Raw genomic sequence first — 18,258 nt, 5'->3', positions numbered from 1 at the left:
TACGTGAAGGAACGCACGTGGTTCCAGTGTACGAGAGGTTACGTGGATAATAATATAACAAAAATTTACAGCATTATTTATTTAAATTAAATTCAAAATTAAAAGTAACATCTTGATATAATTCTCAATATATTTTTTTTGTTATAATTGTCGATATATTTATTAACGTAATTTTGAAAAAATCATTATTCTTTTTATATAAAAAAAATTCATTATTCATTCCTTAACTTGCCTTAAGAGCATTTCATATAGTATTTAAAAATTAATTATCATTTTTTTTCAATAAAAAAACATTTTTTTGTCAAAATAAATTAAAAGAATACATATTTGATCGTTGTGATTTTATAAGATCAATGTTTTTATTCTGGTACGGAAGTATTGTAGATTTAAATAGATGCATAAATAATATCTAAAGAAGTATTCTAGATACTTCCCGATTTAAAACAAAACTTGGGTTGCGGCGTTGAAACTTAACGTGGAAGAAAGTAGTTAGCGTCAACCGTCCCTCTCGGGCCTTCGTTCAGCACAGTTAGGAAATACATAAAGAAGAAACGCGTTTTGTCGTCCCTTTCTGAGCGTAACTCTTTGTTTCGGACTTGACCCCTAAATTCGCGCCCATTCCCACCACATCACATCCCTCTTTTCTATAAATTCCCAATCCCTTTCCCAGTTTCCACCAAAACCTAAACCTAAACCTAAACCTAAACCTAAACATAAACTGAATTTCCCAAATCCCCTTCCCAATTTTCACCAAAACCTAATACTCCCAAACCAATCTTCGATCATGGCCGCCGAATCACAACCTCAACTAATCGTACGTTCTATCCATTTTATTTGCTTTCCATCCTTATTATTCTATTTTCCATGTGTTGGTTTGAATTTTCAGAATGAGACTATTCTATTTCCGACATGTTTGTTGTTATCTACGGTTTTGCTTTGATTGGTTTTTTTTGGAATGAGAGTATTCTATTGTTCAGGTTTTGTTTATTTATCTAGGGTTTGAATTTGATTGAAATTCCAGGATGAGATTCTATTTGCCATGTTTTGTTTATTTATCTAGGTTTTGAATTTGATTGAATTTTCAGGAAGAGAGAAGAGAGGAGCAAGAACTTAAGTACCTGGAATTTGTGCAATTCGCGACCATCCAGGCCCTGATGCGCTGCGCCATCCTCTACTCCTACGCCAAGGAGCGCGCGGGTCCTCTGAAGCCCGGCGTCAACACCGTCGAGGAGGCCGTGAAGACCGTCGTGGCTCCGGTCTACGACAGGTTCCACCTCGTCCCCGGCGAGGTCCTCAAATACGCCGATCGCAAGGTCGCCGAATTGGACCGCCACGTTCCCTCCAACGTGAAGAAGGTCTCCTCCCAGGCCCGCTCCGTCGTCTCCGAAGTCCGCCGTGATGGTGTCTCCGCCTACGCCAAAATCGTTTACTCGAAGTATGAGCCCACGGCGGAGCAGTGTGCCGTCTCCGCATGGAGGAAGCTCAACCAGCTTCCGCTCTTCCCTCAGGTTGCCAATGTCGTGTTGCCCAAGGCTGCCTACTGCACTGAGAAGTACAATGAGGCGGTTGTTTCCTCTGCTGAGAAAGGTTATAGGGTTTCTGCTTATCTTCCTTTGGTGCCTACTGAGAAGATCGCCAAAGTCTTCGGTGGAAACTGATCTCGTTCTATTGCGTTTTTTAATTTCTATTTTTCTTACTTTCTTTACATACAAAGGTGGTGTTGCTAGTTACTACTACTGTGTTAGTGTGAGTTGGATTCGATATTTGATAATGTGAATGTTCTGTTTTGTTAATTTACAATATCATAATATAAAATAATTTCTCTCAATACCAAGAAAACCAGATTAAACTCCCTGAAAATACTAAAGCATTGCCACTGACAAATTTTGAATATGGTAAGCACTGTCATTTTAGTTCTTGAATTTGATTAAACTAAACTAGTCTCTGACTATTTGGATTGCCTCTGATTTTGTTTTTTTCCTTCCGTTAAGTGGTATATCTTGAACTTAACGGTTATGAACACATGGCGTATTAGTTAGGCTTATGATAGTGTCACATTATAAATCCTTAAAAACAATATGAAAAATGCCTCTAAATTTGTGGAAAAAGGAGACTTGCAGAAGTTAGCATTTGGAGCCAATATTATTAGTAAGTTCTACAAAAAGATTGTTTAGTACAAAAACATTTACAAAGAATGGACATTGTAAATGGATGACTTCTTTAGCTTCATTTAGAAAATAAGGTTTGCATATATTCCTACCCTGTGAATAAGATAAATTAAACCGCATTTGCATAAAATGGCTTGAAGTGAATCACATCACCCTGAATACTTCCAGAGGTATGGTAAAGTCATTATGATTTGCAGACTTCAATTATAACTGTCTCATTAATTCCAAAAAAAACAGATAAAACCAAAACACAAGTGTGATTTCGTATGTATTTACATTCCATCATGTCAAATACTATTTTAGAGTTTAAGATCATTCATGAACAAGGAATGATATCCCAAAGGAAGGACCATTTCTTCTTTCTTCTAAAATGTGGCATTGCATTAATAAGGGTTTTGAAAGTTTTGCTAAATATCTCTCCCTAAATTAGCCGAAGACTCTAAGCAGATATTTCTATGCCAAACTTTAAATTTTAATTGAGAGCTTTAAAATGCTTTTACTTACAAAACAATTTTTTTTTCATTTTTTTATATCTTAGAATTCAGAAATGTGCATTAAAAATTTTAAAAGTATTTCTTCAACTTTTATCCAAACACAACTTTAACAAATTCATAAAAGTTTACTCTAGTATATCTATTAAGCTTTTTCCGAGACACCAATTCACGACAAAAACGAATAGGAAATATTTATTCACTACATTAGTATATCTCTATCAAGCTGAGACACCAATTCACGACAAAAATATCTATTCATTACATTTGTTTCAACTCATCACAATATCATTTTCAATTCATATATAAAAAAATATTACTTTCAATTCTTGTTTTAATACAGGATTTTTTTATTTCAATTATTCAGGGACAAACCCAAATCTAAAAGACAAAGAATAGAACTAACTTTCATATTATTAACATGACACTCTAACCAACTCAATTAATAAGTTAATTATATTAAAAAATAATTAATATCATTATATATAACACTAAAAATTTTGAAATATATTTAATGCTCATAAATTTAGATAATAAATTTTATGACAATTAATTTTGTATAATAATTAATATGTTTACATATATGAATCCATCCAATTATTATGCGCTGTTTTATCCCATGCTTGAAAAGCAACTGTCAACCATACGCAGAAAATCTGTGAACATCCCAATCTATCAACTTTCAACAATCCTTTGACTAGAGCACTTAGAAATTCACCACAAACTGTTCAAGGAATCCATCCAATTACTATGCATTGCAAGTCATAGTAATCATTGTACCTAATATGAACTTAGATAACCAATTTGGCAATTACTACTAGCGGCAACAAGTTAAATATCAACCCATAAATTTAAAATGTAATACGTACATCAAGAGCATGCATAGTTCGATTGCTCCCTTCCACAGGCATGGGCCAATAGCAATGGTTCCGAACCACCCGTGAAAAAAACCACAAAAGAATTGACACATCAATTGTTTCCGACTGACACCTTTATTTAACTGTCTCTTTGCCATGTTTTTGTTGAAATATACTAGTTTAAAGTATGTGTCTAACAACACCATCAACATCATCCGGCGGAAAATTTACATGTATCGACGGTTACCTATAAAATAGTTTGTATTCATTTCAAAAAAATTGTGACAACAAAAGACTCGCTAGGCATGCAATGATGGTACAAGAGAAAAGTAAGTGTTAAAAGTTCACACGAACGCTAATAATTATCAAAACACAAATCGTATCATTGTAAGAAAAACTAAAGTTCCAAATGACATGATGAATGAACAGTGCATAGCACGATCAAGAATCCAATGAGAGCTTTTCAAGTTCACGGAATCCTTGACTGGAAGCTTTTTTTAACTCCAAAGCTCTCTTGTAAGGTGGGGCAATAGGGGGCTGCACAGGATCCAAGCTCTGATATGTTCCCCCAGCAACTTTAGGTAGTGGATATGAGCGATCAGAATCATACCCACTGAGGTCACCACAAGCTAGAAATGGGATATACACCTTATTAGGGCCTTCCAACCAACCACTACAACAATCTGCAACCCATATGCATTAATTACTTGAGACCAAAGCCATTAAAGTCAAGTACACATGATGATACAATGAAATCAGCAAAATGATATTTCTCAGGGTTATGATAACTAAACATACAGTATTGAGAAATAACTTTATGAAGCTGAATATTCTAGTCCATAATTGCTTGCATAGATTTACTATAACGATGTATAATGTATATGTACCTGTATCATCTACCCCCGAGGGACTTCCAACCTTCTCAAGAAGGCGATGAAGATCTTTCGGATTGAACCCTTCAGGAGGGGAATAGTTTTCACAAACCGCAAATGCCTCTGCAAGGGTGAAACGCCTAGAATTAGCACAAATAGCATTAACCGCCTAACAAACTATATCCTTGGCATAGTTAGGGAGATCAAAACTATCTTAGACACCTGTAATTGCAAGGTGTTCGGAGGCAAAGGAGTTGCAGCTATATTTCACACGTGGTATATTCAAAGTTCATAACTTAATATATATTTGCTAGATAATAGATAAGCTTCTGTCAAATCTAACTAATGTCATGACTGCCAATTCCTATGTAATGTCGTGATTGCAAATTCCTAAGCAATGGTAAATCATCCTGCATAATCATAAAGAAAATATAAAGAGACAAAAAAGTATGCATATCAAAAAACAGCAAGAAAGTTGTGGAAAATTAAAATCCTTACCTATGCTTGAATTACGGCTGCTTTTTGGTTTTGCGAACGTCACTACAGGGAAAAATAATTTTAGCTGCAAACAAAAAGGTGACTGTGTAATGATGATTCTAGTATTACAGGAAAAAAAAATTCAAGAAAACTAAGTAATAAAAGAAGACCGGGGAACTTTCAGGGACAGTGATTTTCCTTTACTACTTTCCAATTATTACGTTGAGTATTTGGCAGAAAGGATAACTGCTTAACAATTTCACAACTACAACTAAAATTTTAGATTCAGTCATGAGTAGGTTCAAAATCACAACCAGACAAAAGGCATACCCACAGTGATGTAATTGGTTCACAAAAATTATCTTTACTTATGCGAGTGTACTTTTATTTATCAAGAAAGTAACTTAATGGTGCTCCTTTTCTTTCAAAGTACAATTATTTTGTAGCAGTTTAGAATCCAATTGGTTCATCATTTCCCTTTAGAATGTTGGTGTAACTCACTGTGGTAAGTTTTTTCATAACTTTTCCATAAAAAAAACTACACATTTTATGATGATCTAACTGCCAAAGTCAGAAATCTTTGTGGTATTTGGATTACTTTCATTGCTTTCTAAGGTTTGCAACGTTCATTCATTCTTAACCATTTCCAGAGAGGCAGAGACAATCATTTATTGACACCGTTTTGGAAAAGCTAACTGAAAAGTGGTCAAGACGTGAATGCAAAACATACTTACACTAATGTTAAACTATGCACATGAGCAAGTCTTCACTTTCTAAAACTTCAAATACCTGACAATATAGAAGGCTTGTGTCCTTTCCTCTGAATATCAACTTCCCTCCTTCCTTAAGTACATGAGTAACAATTGTCAACCCCTGCAAGGAAACTAGTTAGCATCAATCTGCAACAAAAATCCAACAAGATAGCCAAAGAAACTCATGAACCTCTTTGTAAATCAAGAAGTAACCCATTCAATATAGATCATATACTGTGCACTAGTATCAGTATGTGCTTAATAGAAATGAGAGTAGAATTGATTCAAAATAAGAAGCAAAAATCAATAAATCCTTGTTTCACAAGAGGGTAAAGAGGAACAGATAATAAAGCAGTGATCACTGATTTTATAACTTTCAAATTTTTTACATCCCTAATTTGCAATAATGATAATGTGAACATGTACTATCCAGATGGAAAAAAGATTAAAAAAAAAAGTGCAAACAACAAGAAAAGGATAGAAACTAAATACTTACTGGAAGTATGAGTTGGGATTGTACAAACTCATCCATGTCATGAAGGCCAGTAACTGCAAAAAAGGAAACTTGCTTTCTTGACTACAAACAAAATAGTAAGAGTTTTTCTAGGAATGTTTTACAATTGACATGTAATAATAACAAGACAAATTCTGGTGTGGCCCTTGATTGAGAGTAATTGTTGCGAGTACCATAGAAGTTGAGGCACCAAAATGTCACTTCTTATGCAGCTTTTCATAAAAATAATTTTCGTGTGAAATTGCACTTCTCTAATATGGTGTATGAAGAGATTATCAAGTTAAATTGAGCATTCTTTACCATCAGGAGCACCATCACACACAACCAGGTCAGCCTTGCAACCATCAAAATGTCTAATGACCTGAACAAATCAAGCCAAAGAGGGGGGTTCACAAAATAAATAAAAAGTAGCTTACCAAAACAAAGCAAGCAGCGCATGTAGTTGAAATTCAAATAAAGAAACAAATATACTGTAAATGAAATTCATAAGACATACACATGCTTCAATGGGGAACCAAAACTAAATCACTAATTAACATTATCTTTCCAATACCTTGCCTTCATTTACATAAAATATTTAAAAAGGTAGAAGGAAAAAGTTGAAAAGGAAAACATGCAATTTCTTGATGAAATTTGAGGAGCCAAGTTTAGATGAGAAAAAGAGTCATATATTTTCTATTTCTACCTAGACATGCAGCTTGTTCAACACATCTTCCAAATAAAATAATCTATGAAAAAACTAAGGTGATTATGCTATATATAATATATACCACTTCAGCTGTCCGAGCATTAGTTATATCACCCTGCACCTGGATGACACCTTCAATTGGAGCCATTGGTTGCAAATCAATAGCTACAATAAGAGGAAGATTTTCATCCCTGCATACATGATGCAGCAAGAAATTGATGATATTGATAGAGACAGAGAGATAATACAAGTGATTCAATAAGACACATTTTTTTTAATAAAAGAAAGAAAGAATTTATTAAGACAAAGAGTTTGGAGGATAGAGGATCCTCCTATATGTAAAAGGGCAACACAAACAGAGAATTAATAAGAAGAAATCAATGAAGGAGGCCTACAAAATCCATCAACATATCTGTAAGGGAAACTCCCTTGAAAAGACCATATATTTTAGACCAAATACGAAGCAAAATGCCTAATCTTATCCCATATCAGCTGCTGCAATAAAACCTCCTTAAAGATATGAGTTATACTCCAACCAAGTGCCCCAAACCCCTAAGTGTAGCATATAAAAATTTATTTCTTTACTTCAACTAAAACAATTTAAGATAATCATATAAAAATGATCTAAAAACCTAGGGTGCACACTACATTCACCAAAAATGGCAAGCAATGAATTCAGATAGAAATAGCATTTAAGCAATGTAAGAACAGATGATAGACTATAATTCTGAGTTTGCACTCACATAACACACACACATCAGGGCAGCAACTTTGCTTCATTGATGTTTTTCTTCTTTTTTTCTTTGTTGTTTGTTTTCGTTTTAACAAAGAGGATCCATAATCCTTCAAACTCTTTGTAATTTTCTTCTCTTCGTCTTGGTGCACTTCTTATTTTATAATAACAATAGTTATCAATTGTACACATTGACTAACAAAAATTTTTTTTGATGGAGCTTAATCTTAATCCTAAGTCATGGCACGAATGTACAGGATGGGAACATCAACATCAAGGAAATCTAAGAGTATAGAACTTTCAAAGAAAGCCAACTTACTTTGCATCAGGTGCAAGCTTGGCTGGTAGATACAATTTACGACTCAAAACCTATAAATAAGAACAAGTATTATGGACTTAGCATTGATGGCTATAAAACAAGACCAGGGAATGCATGGTCTTGATTTTTTACCCTTCCTGTGAATGCATGGTAATAACTTATACCATATATTTTGTGTCATTATTCTAGCATCAATAACTTATGTCCATGTGCCCGATGGACCTTGGTTCCCATTCTTCACAGTGCTAATTTTTTTAAGCAAAACAGTAAATCATGAATTGTTTTTTAAGTTTGAGAAGCTAAAGCATAAGAACAGTAGAGTAAAAATGAAATACTATGCTAAAAGTCTGCTTGCTTAATAGTTCATACGTCATGACAGTGATAATTTCATCACTTGTACCTGACTCCAGCTACCTGGGGCAGCACATAAATCTACAACACGCTTCACTCCTGCAAAAAGTAAATAAATAAAAAGTTAATCTCAAAGCTGAGAGCAAGGGTTATTTGCTGGCACTTTTTCTATATAAATATTCAGGACAGAGGCTCTGCTATAAAATTACAGCAAACCCAAACAGTTAAAGACAGGCTTTCATGGGGAAGGCAGGCACCCACCTTCAAAAAGGTTGAATTCCTCGTCTATCTGAAGGAGTTTAAAGGCACTTCGAGCACGCCAACCTTCTTCTTTTGCTTTCCGGTAATAGATATCCTGAAAACCAATTTAGCTAAGCATGAATGCAACCCTACAAAAAGAAGAAGAACACTCTGTAATACAAATCAATCATACCCTCTTATCCCTTGAAGCTTTCCCCATGGTTTATCGCTCACTTGCCCTGCCACAAATTTCAGAAACAAACCCCTGATGCCAACAACTGACAAAACCAAATAAGAACAAACACCTGAAATAAAAACAAGAAGAAATTTAAAAAAATAAAAGACGTTGTATTTTTTCATATATTTTTTTTAGCCATTCCCTCAAACACCTGGTGCGCACATACACAAACCCTCCTTTCACACTTACTTAGCTTAAAAGCCCCTAAGTTTGTTAACCCCAGATTAAATTACAACTTCCATAACCTATCAAAACTGCACCAAGCCACAGAATTTCACAATCCTAACATTGAAAAGAAAACCATGCACCTTTCTGACTTGAACGGTCCAACGATCACCGCTGCTACAATACAACACACTCACTAGCTACCTATGTTATGTTATAGTATATACTATAAATACTATATATTACACACACGTAACCAAATTGGAAGATTTTGTGGCAGTAACTGGGTCAACCCGTTTTCACAACCTATGAAGGCTCAGAATCTGAATCAAATAGCAATTCGTGCTCAGCAACAACTCCTCACAAAAGCCATAGTGGGGCTTGGATTTTATTTTTGATCTCGTGTTGCGTCCAGAATGATCATCAGAAGTAATATGGAAAGTGCAAGAATAAATTCCAGAAGTGTAGAAAAAAATGCTATAGTGGGGCTTGGATTTTATTTTTGAGCTTGAATTAAACATGAACATTTTTAATCCCATGCAATCAAGACTTAATGTAGGCTTATCATGCAAAAACCTACTAAAAGCCCCAAAAACCAAGCTTTTACAAGGATTGAGCTTCATTTTAGAGGCTCAAATAAAATTCATATTTTTTTTTAGCCTGCTATAACTGCCACTTGCATTAGGACGGGGCAGATAACCCATTTTGCCACCTTTAACAAAAATAGAAAAAAAAGGTTTGATGAAAATAATATTTCTTGTTTTTAAAATAAGAGCAAATTATATTTGTCTCTGCTAAGAGATGTTTATATTATACTCTTCTCTCATTATTTTAAAAAAAATATTTTTTTCTCAAACTCAGCTGACTTCTCAACTCCGGTATATCATCAGGACTTTCAATACCACTGTGACAGATATTTCATCCTTTCTAACCTATCACTAGCATTGCAGGCATGAGGCATCCATTCATATCCTAACAGAATTTGATGAGATGACAATAGTCTGGTTAGTTCATGTGCAATCAAGTGTCATAGAACAAAAATTTGCACTCCCTGTACCTGGTTTTTGTAATAGAAAGCTGCAACACTCATATCAAAATATATACTATACATTAACAAGATGCAAAGCGTATAAAAATTTAAAATGCAGACAATAATAATGTACATTGCACTAGTTCCAGTCTTCCAGAAAGTACAAAGAAGGACAAGACTCACTGAATATCGTTGTTATACTTGTGAAATTTGAAGTCTATACATTGAATATACATTACACTTTCGTCACTGGATTGCCCTGACTTAATACGGCAGCACAAGAATGGAATAAATCACATTGATTCTACATATCAACATACAAACGCTGAGACTAGTCAATTTCAATCTTACGAAGTCATATACATCATTGCTTGGAACCATTCTACACGTCAAAACTTAATTGACCCTCTCTTATCCCCACTAGGCAGTACACAAATTTGAACCCAATCTGTTGTTGGACATCTCTAGCTCAACCCAGCTACATCCTGCCACTTTCTTCAATCCAGTCCCTCTCATACTCTTCCGAACCTTTTTAGCATCATCCCACCGTTCAGAACTCGCATACATATTAGACAGCAAAGCAAGGGTACCAACACCAACACTTTTCCCCTTGAGGTGTCCCCTAATCCATTCAGACATCTTCTCATTCCTATGAATTTTGCAAGCCTGAAGAAGAGCCCCCCAAATGGGCCCTTCAGCTTCAACAGGCATACTTCTAAGGAAAGCCTCAGCCTCCTCAAACAAACCAGCACGTCCATACATGTCCACCATGCAACCATAATGCCTCATCTGCGGCACAATGCCATAAAAATCCCTCATTGCTTTGAAAAACATAACCCCTTCATTCAGCAACCCTGCATGGCTGCATGCAGACAACACCCCAATAAACGTAACATTGTCAGGTTCAACCCCTTCAACCAACATGCGTGAAAACAACTCCAATGTGTTTCTCTCGTAACCGTTCATGGCTAGTCCACAAATAAAGGTGCCCCACGAGATAACATCCTTGTGCACTATCATATCAAAAACCCTAAACCCCATTTGCATGTCTCCACACTTCACATACATGTTAAGCAAAGCATTCCCAATATTTCCATCAACCACAAGGTCGTGTCTTGAGTCAATATACGAATGCACCCACTGCCCCAAACTCAAGGTTCCAATAGAGGCACAAGCTGATAAAACAGTTACTATAGTTGCATCATTAGGCTGAGCTTCCTCACTAAGCACCATTCGTTTAAACACAGCAAAAGCCTCTTCACAATAGCCACCACGCGCGTAACCCATCAACAACGTGGTCCAAGAAACCACGTCTCTCACAAACATTTTATCGAACACGTTCTGTGCATTCTTCAACGCTCCACACTTGGCGTACAAATCCAACACAGCATTGCCAAAGATAACATTCCCGTCGAAGATTAACAACCGCAGTCCATAAGCATGAACAGACTTGGCGAGTCTCAGAGACCCGAGAGAGGAACAGGCGCACAACGCGGCAACGAGGGTGGCGGCATTGGGCCTGACGATTTTGGGCTTCGCGTACATGTTGATAAAATGGTGAAGGGCTTGGGCCTCGAAGCCGGACTTGGCGAGGCCCGAGATGAGTGAGGTCCATGAAACGACGTCGGGGGAGGGAATGGATCGGAAGAGGTTTGAGGCGGAGACGACGTCGTTGTGGGCGAGGTAGAAGTGGAGGAGCGAGTTCTGGAGGAAGAGGTCGAGGTAGCGCCCCGATTTGACGAGGTGCGCGTGGATTTCGAGGGCTTTGGAGCGCGCGTTGTGGAAGGAGCAGGCTTTGAGGGCGTGGGTGAAGGTGTAGTGGTTGTGGGAGAAAGGCTGTGAGAGCATCTGGTTATAAAGATCAAAGAAAGCATTTCGAGAATTCGTGAGTTGTGACAGTAAGGGGTTCAAGAATTGGGGGTTAGGGTTTGTGAGGAGTTGTTGTTGAGCACGAATTACTATTTGATTCAGATTCGGAGCCTTCATATGTTGTGAAAACGGGTTGACCCGGTTACTGTCACAAAATCATCCAATTCAGTTACGGGTATGTAACATATAGTATTTATAGTATATACTATAACATAACATAGGTAGCTAGTGAATGTGTTGTATTGTAGCAGCGGTGATGGTTGCACCGTTCAAGTCAGAGACTAGTTTAGGTTAATCAAATTCAAGAACTAAAATGACAGTGCTTACCATATTCAAACTTTGTGGCATTTAATTAATTTAACGATAATTAAAAGTGACTGGCCTGGAGGGGTTGGGAGAACCTACCGCGTTTGCGAAGGTCACGAATGATGCGTTGAAGTTCTGCGAGACGAAGCTAATTCCCCTTGAACACCCAATCGTCGAGCACAGGTACCACACTAGTGTTGGGATTTCCAAGGGGGCTGATTTTCGAATGCAGGTTAGGTTTCTTCGGCCTGCTCGCAACTGCAATGATTCTGCGAAGAAGAATATCTCTTCTCTGCGCTAGGGTTTGTTTGCTTCTCTATCTCTTCTTCTAACACTGACAAGGCTGGACACGACGCTCTGCCTCGCTCCGCCATGGGTTACGGGCCTTAAGCTTTATTAATGGGTTTCTACTTTGGACCAACCATCTGAATTAAGTACTTTTTAATTTTTTTTGTTCTAAACAAAAATAGCTTAATTTGAGTTAGCTTTATATATAGTAGGAGACTTATATTTTTTCAATTAAAAAAATGCACTAAAAGTATAAAATACTATCTAATCATAACTTGTAATTGGATGGAAAATGTAGAATGGTTCTATATTGTTAGTATATAATTTTTTTTCATTTTTTTTTAGGTGTTGAAATTATTGAAATTTTTATAGATGAAAACTTTCAAGAATAAGAATTTTAAATTAATTCTTATCTTTGGACTGTGACCAATTAATTTCGAATATCTTTATGATTAGTTGGGATATTTTCTTACTATATGGTAACAAATTTATTCTTAGAGCACACTTAAGAAGGAAACTATGGAAGTAAAGGCAGTGGAAATCTGTTATATAAGCTCATCACACACACCAAATGTAAGTCGAAACAATAATAAAAACCTAAATAAGGTCCACAAGTTAGTTAACTACAACAATAGTACTGGAACTGACAAAGAGAAGGCAAGTATTTTAGTAAAACTTGCTGTATTCTTGAAGTGGTCGATCGTGCTTAATTAATTACTCTTCTTCTATATATAGTACTTGACTAGAACGTACGTTTTCTTTTTTACTTTTCCATTTCTAATTTTCACGTTTCCTATGTTTTGCTTGAAGAAAGGAAAGCATAACAACTATGCGGAAGAATATGTGTGTATGTACATTGTACAGTGTAAAAGCATAATGTTTAAATAAAGACGCTTGGAATGGAGTCCAATCAAGTTATTACAAGGTGGCAACAATATTATGTAAAACAAATAGTAGTAGTACTAATTAAATATCGCGCATTCAGTGTGCATTTATAAATAAATATATGTGAAATATTAAAATTAAAAATTGTATTAAACTGTTTTGATTATTATGGGCTTAATATCTACACGGACTAAAAATTTAGTAGGAGTACTTGATCAATACTTATACGACATTGCCAACCCAAGCTAAACTAAATTTCAACCTTAATGTGTTTGTGTTTTTTTATATTGAAGCAAGATATGAAATGCAAAAAACATTATACCCATGTTCGGATAAGTTTCTTCATAAAACACATTAAAAAAATTAAGAATAAAAAAATAAAATAAACTTCTCTTACAAATTAAAAATAGCTTATGGATCATTTTAAACCATAGTATTATACTTAAGCAGACCAAGACAGACAGTGATTAATTTTTTGGTTGCACTCATGACTATTATTGTAATTAAGATTCTCAAAATTCATAGTTATCCGAAAATATTAAAAATATATGTAAAATATAAGGAAAAGGAGTTTGGGATGTTTGAAATTGAAAAACACATAAATAAGAACTAATTAAAGTAAAGTAATTATTTGCCAGCAAATATTATAAAAATTAGTTTGGAATATTTTGAACAGCTTACCCACTTTTTCATAATTAGCTTTTGGAAAGTCCCTTTTTCAGGATAAGACCTTAATTATATATTTTATGAATTTCTTACATATATACAAATGCATGTAAATTATTATAAAACAATAAGTAAAAAACTAGCTGTTAGGAGACAAAAAAAGTACAAAAAATGGTTCCTCTTTAGTATTATATGCTAAAACTAATATTTGGCAAAAGCAGATATGTTATTCAAAATATATAATGATAGAGTGCAAAGAAAAAATTAAAACAATAGTAACTTATTTGCTGAATTAGTAAAAAAATGCAATAATAAATTTTTTCTTTAATTTTTAATAACTAATCTCACTTTAAAAAAATATTATGTATAATGACAACAATAAGATTTAAATCTACAAGTTGGTACATATTATCCAAATTAATCTCTCTTGGAAGTTAATATACATATTCTTATCTAAAAAAATGAGCTATACTCCCCTAGAAAAGCACAATCTCTCTCTTCTATAAAAGAAACACACAACCCAATCTCTTAATATAGATGAATTTATAATAATTTTACTTATTTTTTTCCTTCATTTTATTTTTCATGTAACACAACACAACAAAACATCAAGCTCTAATAGAATGAACCCATGTCCAGAAGGTCATATTGGAGCCACATTTTTCTCCCTACACAACAAGTTGCGTAGAAAAGTCACAGGAAAAAGATGATGGTGATAACCAATTCCTTAATTTCTACGCCAAATCCATATTCAAATATATTCCGTAATCACATAACAAATGGGGGCAGCGGACTCGACAGAGATATAATTTCAGATGTCATAACAAACAACAAAAGTATGTGTAGGGCCTGCACTACCACCTCAAAAGCAACGCTGATTAGAAGAGTATCCAAAAGTTACCTCGTTATGTTAAGCTTCAATTCAACATCAGCAAAAACAAACATTGTTCCAAAACATGAAATGTTAAAATGAAAGAGTAATTTAACATCTATTTTGCATACATATATTGTCATTTAAAATCAAGGAATAAATTAAATTATCCATTATCCATCCATATTTGATTTTATCAAACTTAAATTTCAACGTATGAAGCAACTGATTATTCTCTAGAGAACAGAACAAAATCACATGAACCACTACAGGCAATAATTGAACCCTGCCTACTTCCTAATGCAAATTTGATTAGCCCAAGCCAGATAGTAACAAAAATTGTTCACGGTCTATCATTTGTGCTTGACGCGTGAGAAGTAACGGAGAAAGTATCAAAAAATTTAATTGAGTCCATAAAGTTCACTTGTACCACTAACTTTAATTGAGTTTTTTTTTCTCACCTTGACAACATGGTTTGAAATATGCGTGAGTATTATTAATTTATTATTAGCCATTGGCATTTCAATTTGCAGTTTCATATGGTAAAATTGAACATGTGGACATTATCACATTATGTCTCAAAAGGTTAAAAATCTAATACTGCTTGCTTCTTAACATTAAAAGACGCAAACCTTAAAATACCTATAAACCACACCTAAGCTGCTCAATATTGCAAATCTGGCTCTAAGTTGTTTAACACTAAAGAATTTGAATACAATAATAATACAAATTTATTTGTGTCAGGTTTGCTTTAAAACACTTGGCAGATGTGATCCAGAATGGAACTGAAAGGGCAAGGACAAATAGAAATCTCTGGAGGAAGCTTTTTGATAAGGACAAGTAATGTCTGAGAAGTGAGAAATATATAACATTTGAAAACTGAGCACCAACAGTGGCTACATAATCCAATAATCTGCTTCAATGTATAAAGAAACAAAGAATGCTATATGTTAAGGAAGAAATGAGAAAACTAGGAAAGAATTGTATATCACTAACCATACCTATCAATGCCATAAAGAACAATGACTCTCAATGGTGTCTTACATGAATCTTCAAAATCTGTAGAAAATATTAGCAGCATTGGGATTTACATGATACTGCAAGCCACCCGGGGAAATACAATATTAAGGTCACTGCATCTTTGTGATTGCTAATGAACAAAACATAAAAAAAATGTTATAAAAGTTTAAAGCATATGTTTAGCTCAGACAAGTAATCTCCGACCTGTCCTTACAAAATTCATTTCTTATAGTTAAATTTATAATAATTACTCAAAATTTCTAGTTAGTTCATTTTGTTTCATTTGTATGGCATGTATGCAAGACACTAAGACAGTACAACCAAAAATTGAGCTCTGAGCCTCAGACAGAATGAGTGCATCCAACAAAGTCATAAAGTATGAGTTATGACCTAGGAAATAAAAGTGCAGTGAGGCCATAATGGAGGAACATTTTTCTCACTAAGAATTCCCTGCTTAACAGTAGTAGCATGAAAAGGCCACAAAAAAAAAAGAAAGAAGATTAAGCAATTCCCCAATTTTCACGCAAACCCCATATTCAAACTTATTCCCTCCTCCTCTCTCTTTCTCCCATTGCACAACATATGGGGGCTTTGGTATCATAACTTCAGATTTTAGAAACATAACCGAAGACAAAGAGGCAGCAAAAAGCAGGTGTAGACCCTTCAACACCAGCTCAAAAGCAACACTGATTAGAAGAGTATCCACTATCCATCATTTTCCTCCCCTTTCTCTCTCTTTGTTACTACCTCTTACATTAACCTTAACATTTTCATTCTTGTCTCCCTCTTGAGTCTTCATGGCTCCACCACTTTGTCTTTTTTACCTAAACCCCTTTTCTCTTAGAAATTATATCCCAATATTGCTGCTGTTCACACTTCAGACTATGCCTCACAATTAGCTTCATAATGGTAGGCCTTCTACTCCCACATTAGTGATGGTAAGTTAGGATTCCACAACATGTCCATGTGTGCATGTCTCACGCACGTATATGAGCCTTGTTTGTTCTCTTGCACCTATATGCCTTTAAATGTCCTTGAAACGAAACATTCACCCTCTTAAGGATTTAACTTCAACCTTACTAATTACCACACCTTCTTTCCATTTTTCTAGCTAGCTAGCATGTTTCCTTAAAATAATTTGGTCTATATATACTCCTTTGCCAACCTTTCCAACTGTCCCCTCTAACAGCTACTCCCTCTCTGCCTCTCTTTCTCTCTGTCAGACATAAAAGAAAAATTGAAATAATTTGCTTTTTGTGCAATTGGAAGTCTCATATATTGCTCTTCAAATGTTGAGAAAAAGTAAGAGAGTAAGCTTCAGTCCTGATGTCAATGAAAAAACAACCATGTTTCTCAAAAATGGTGTGTTAGGAAACAGGAAGAGGGTCATTGGAAGTTGGAGTTTCTCAAGATTACCCAAAGACCCTTTGTTGTCACCTGTAAGATTCATACTACGGCTTGGAGCAAAGGTAGCAAGTTCCATTAGAGTTATTTCTATGGGAAGGAGATCCTCCAGGAAGGTTTCTTCATCCACTTTGGTAAGGTCACATTCATTGTCAGACCCTAATGACTCATCGTATCGTGCTAAGGCTGTAGAAGATTGCATTGAGTTCTTGCATTCATCATCCTCTAGGGAGAGACCCAGTTGAGTCTCTCTATACAAATCTTGGTTGGAAAAGTCTTTTCAAGGTTGCTGCATGCAACATACGTATCATGTATGTATATTAAAAAAGGATATGATATGCTTTCTTGATTTCAATTGTCATGTTCATTAGTACAAAAATAGAGATCAATCCTTTTGTTGTCACTTCGGCAATGGAGTTTGAGTAGAGACATTAGCATAAAACATTGGCTCAAATCATAGTTTGAATTGAAGACTGTAGTCTTTTCCGTTTATTGGAATATATTAATGTGGTTATCAGTTTTCATTTGTTTCTTGACCATTATTATGCGAATCTGAATACTGTCCAATTGTCTCTTCTTTTTCTTTTTTTGTCCTTACACAAATAAATTATAGTTTTCTTCCCAAAAAAACAGGATGGTTTTCTCGATTTTAACTTGATTTGTCTCTGAACATTCAAATTCGAAGTATGCAACAATCAAATTCTTTTATGGCACCGCGGATCACCTTCATTGTGTAATTTTATAGCTGTAATGAATAAAAAATGGACAATTATTTTATGCAAATAGACAAAGGACAAATTCAAGACCGAGGTAATATAATTGACTGTTAAACTATCGGTAATAAAATATGTTTCGAAACATTTCTATTTCTATTTATTTATTTGATAAAATATAAAAACAAACAATTCAAACACGCATCTAAATGAAATGATTGTTGATGACGAATTACGATCTTAATTATACCACTGAACCGACTATTTAGAATGGGTTGTGAGCTTTGCATGAATTTAAACCACTCAAGATATGTATCCTATTGATTGTTGAGATGTTATAT

The 18,258-nt window shown here is 34.9% G+C and overlaps 2 protein-coding genes across 6 annotated transcripts; one reads left to right on the top strand and one right to left on the bottom strand.

Annotated features, from left to right (window-relative positions):
- The first annotated feature begins 463 nt into the window (after positions 1-463).
- On the top strand, positions 464-1,828 carry LOC114373856 (stress-related protein). Its single transcript, XM_028331411.1, has 2 exons — positions 464-814; positions 1,086-1,828. The coding sequence occupies exons 1-2, from the start codon at positions 785-787 to the stop codon at positions 1,656-1,658; spliced, it is 603 nt and encodes a 200-aa protein (XP_028187212.1). The 5' UTR covers positions 464-784; the 3' UTR covers positions 1,659-1,828.
- Positions 1,829-3,632: 1,804 nt separating this feature from the next.
- On the bottom strand, positions 3,633-12,497 carry LOC114375935 (putative tRNA (cytidine(32)/guanosine(34)-2'-O)-methyltransferase). Of its 5 annotated transcripts, none has more exons than XM_028333804.1 (12): positions 12,170-12,490; positions 8,656-8,701; positions 8,484-8,577; positions 8,272-8,321; positions 7,872-7,921; positions 6,902-7,010; positions 6,432-6,492; positions 6,114-6,166; positions 5,655-5,738; positions 4,887-4,950; positions 4,404-4,511; positions 3,633-4,199 (listed from the first exon to the last, which is right to left on the bottom strand). In XM_028333804.1, the coding sequence occupies exons 2-12, from the start codon at positions 8,680-8,682 to the stop codon at positions 3,958-3,960; spliced, it is 942 nt and encodes a 313-aa protein (XP_028189605.1). In that variant the 5' UTR covers positions 8,683-8,701; positions 12,170-12,490; the 3' UTR covers positions 3,633-3,957. The 5 variants fall into 5 exon arrangements, with proteins under 5 accessions (XP_028189605.1, XP_028189603.1, XP_028189604.1 ...); XM_028333802.1 differs by having other exon boundaries at positions 8,656-8,740; positions 12,170-12,489; XM_028333803.1 differs by having other exon boundaries at positions 8,656-8,727; positions 12,170-12,489.
- Between the last annotated feature and the right edge of the window lie 5,761 nt (positions 12,498-18,258).

The sequence above is a fragment of the Glycine soja genome, chromosome 11 (assembly GCF_004193775.1).
Source record: "Glycine soja cultivar W05 chromosome 11, ASM419377v2, whole genome shotgun sequence".
Lineage (NCBI taxonomy): Eukaryota > Viridiplantae > Streptophyta > Magnoliopsida > Fabales > Fabaceae > Glycine > Glycine soja.
Note: the sequence above shows the minus strand (reverse complement) of the source record. Positions and strands in the feature narration are given on the sequence as shown.

What these genes read in the sequence shown, in the direction of transcription:
- LOC114373856 (XM_028331411.1), top strand. Translation starts at nt 785, where the DNA reads ATGGCCGCCGAATCACAACCTCAACTAATC. An exon ending in AATCACAACCTCAACTAATC is followed by an intron (nt 815 to 1,085) that starts GTACGTTCTATC and finishes TTGAATTTTCAG; the next exon opens with GAAGAGAGAAGAGAGGAGCA.
- LOC114375935 (XM_028333800.1), bottom strand. Translation starts at nt 11,881, where the DNA reads ATGAAGGCTCCGAATCTGAATCAAATAGTAATTCGTGCTCAACAACAA.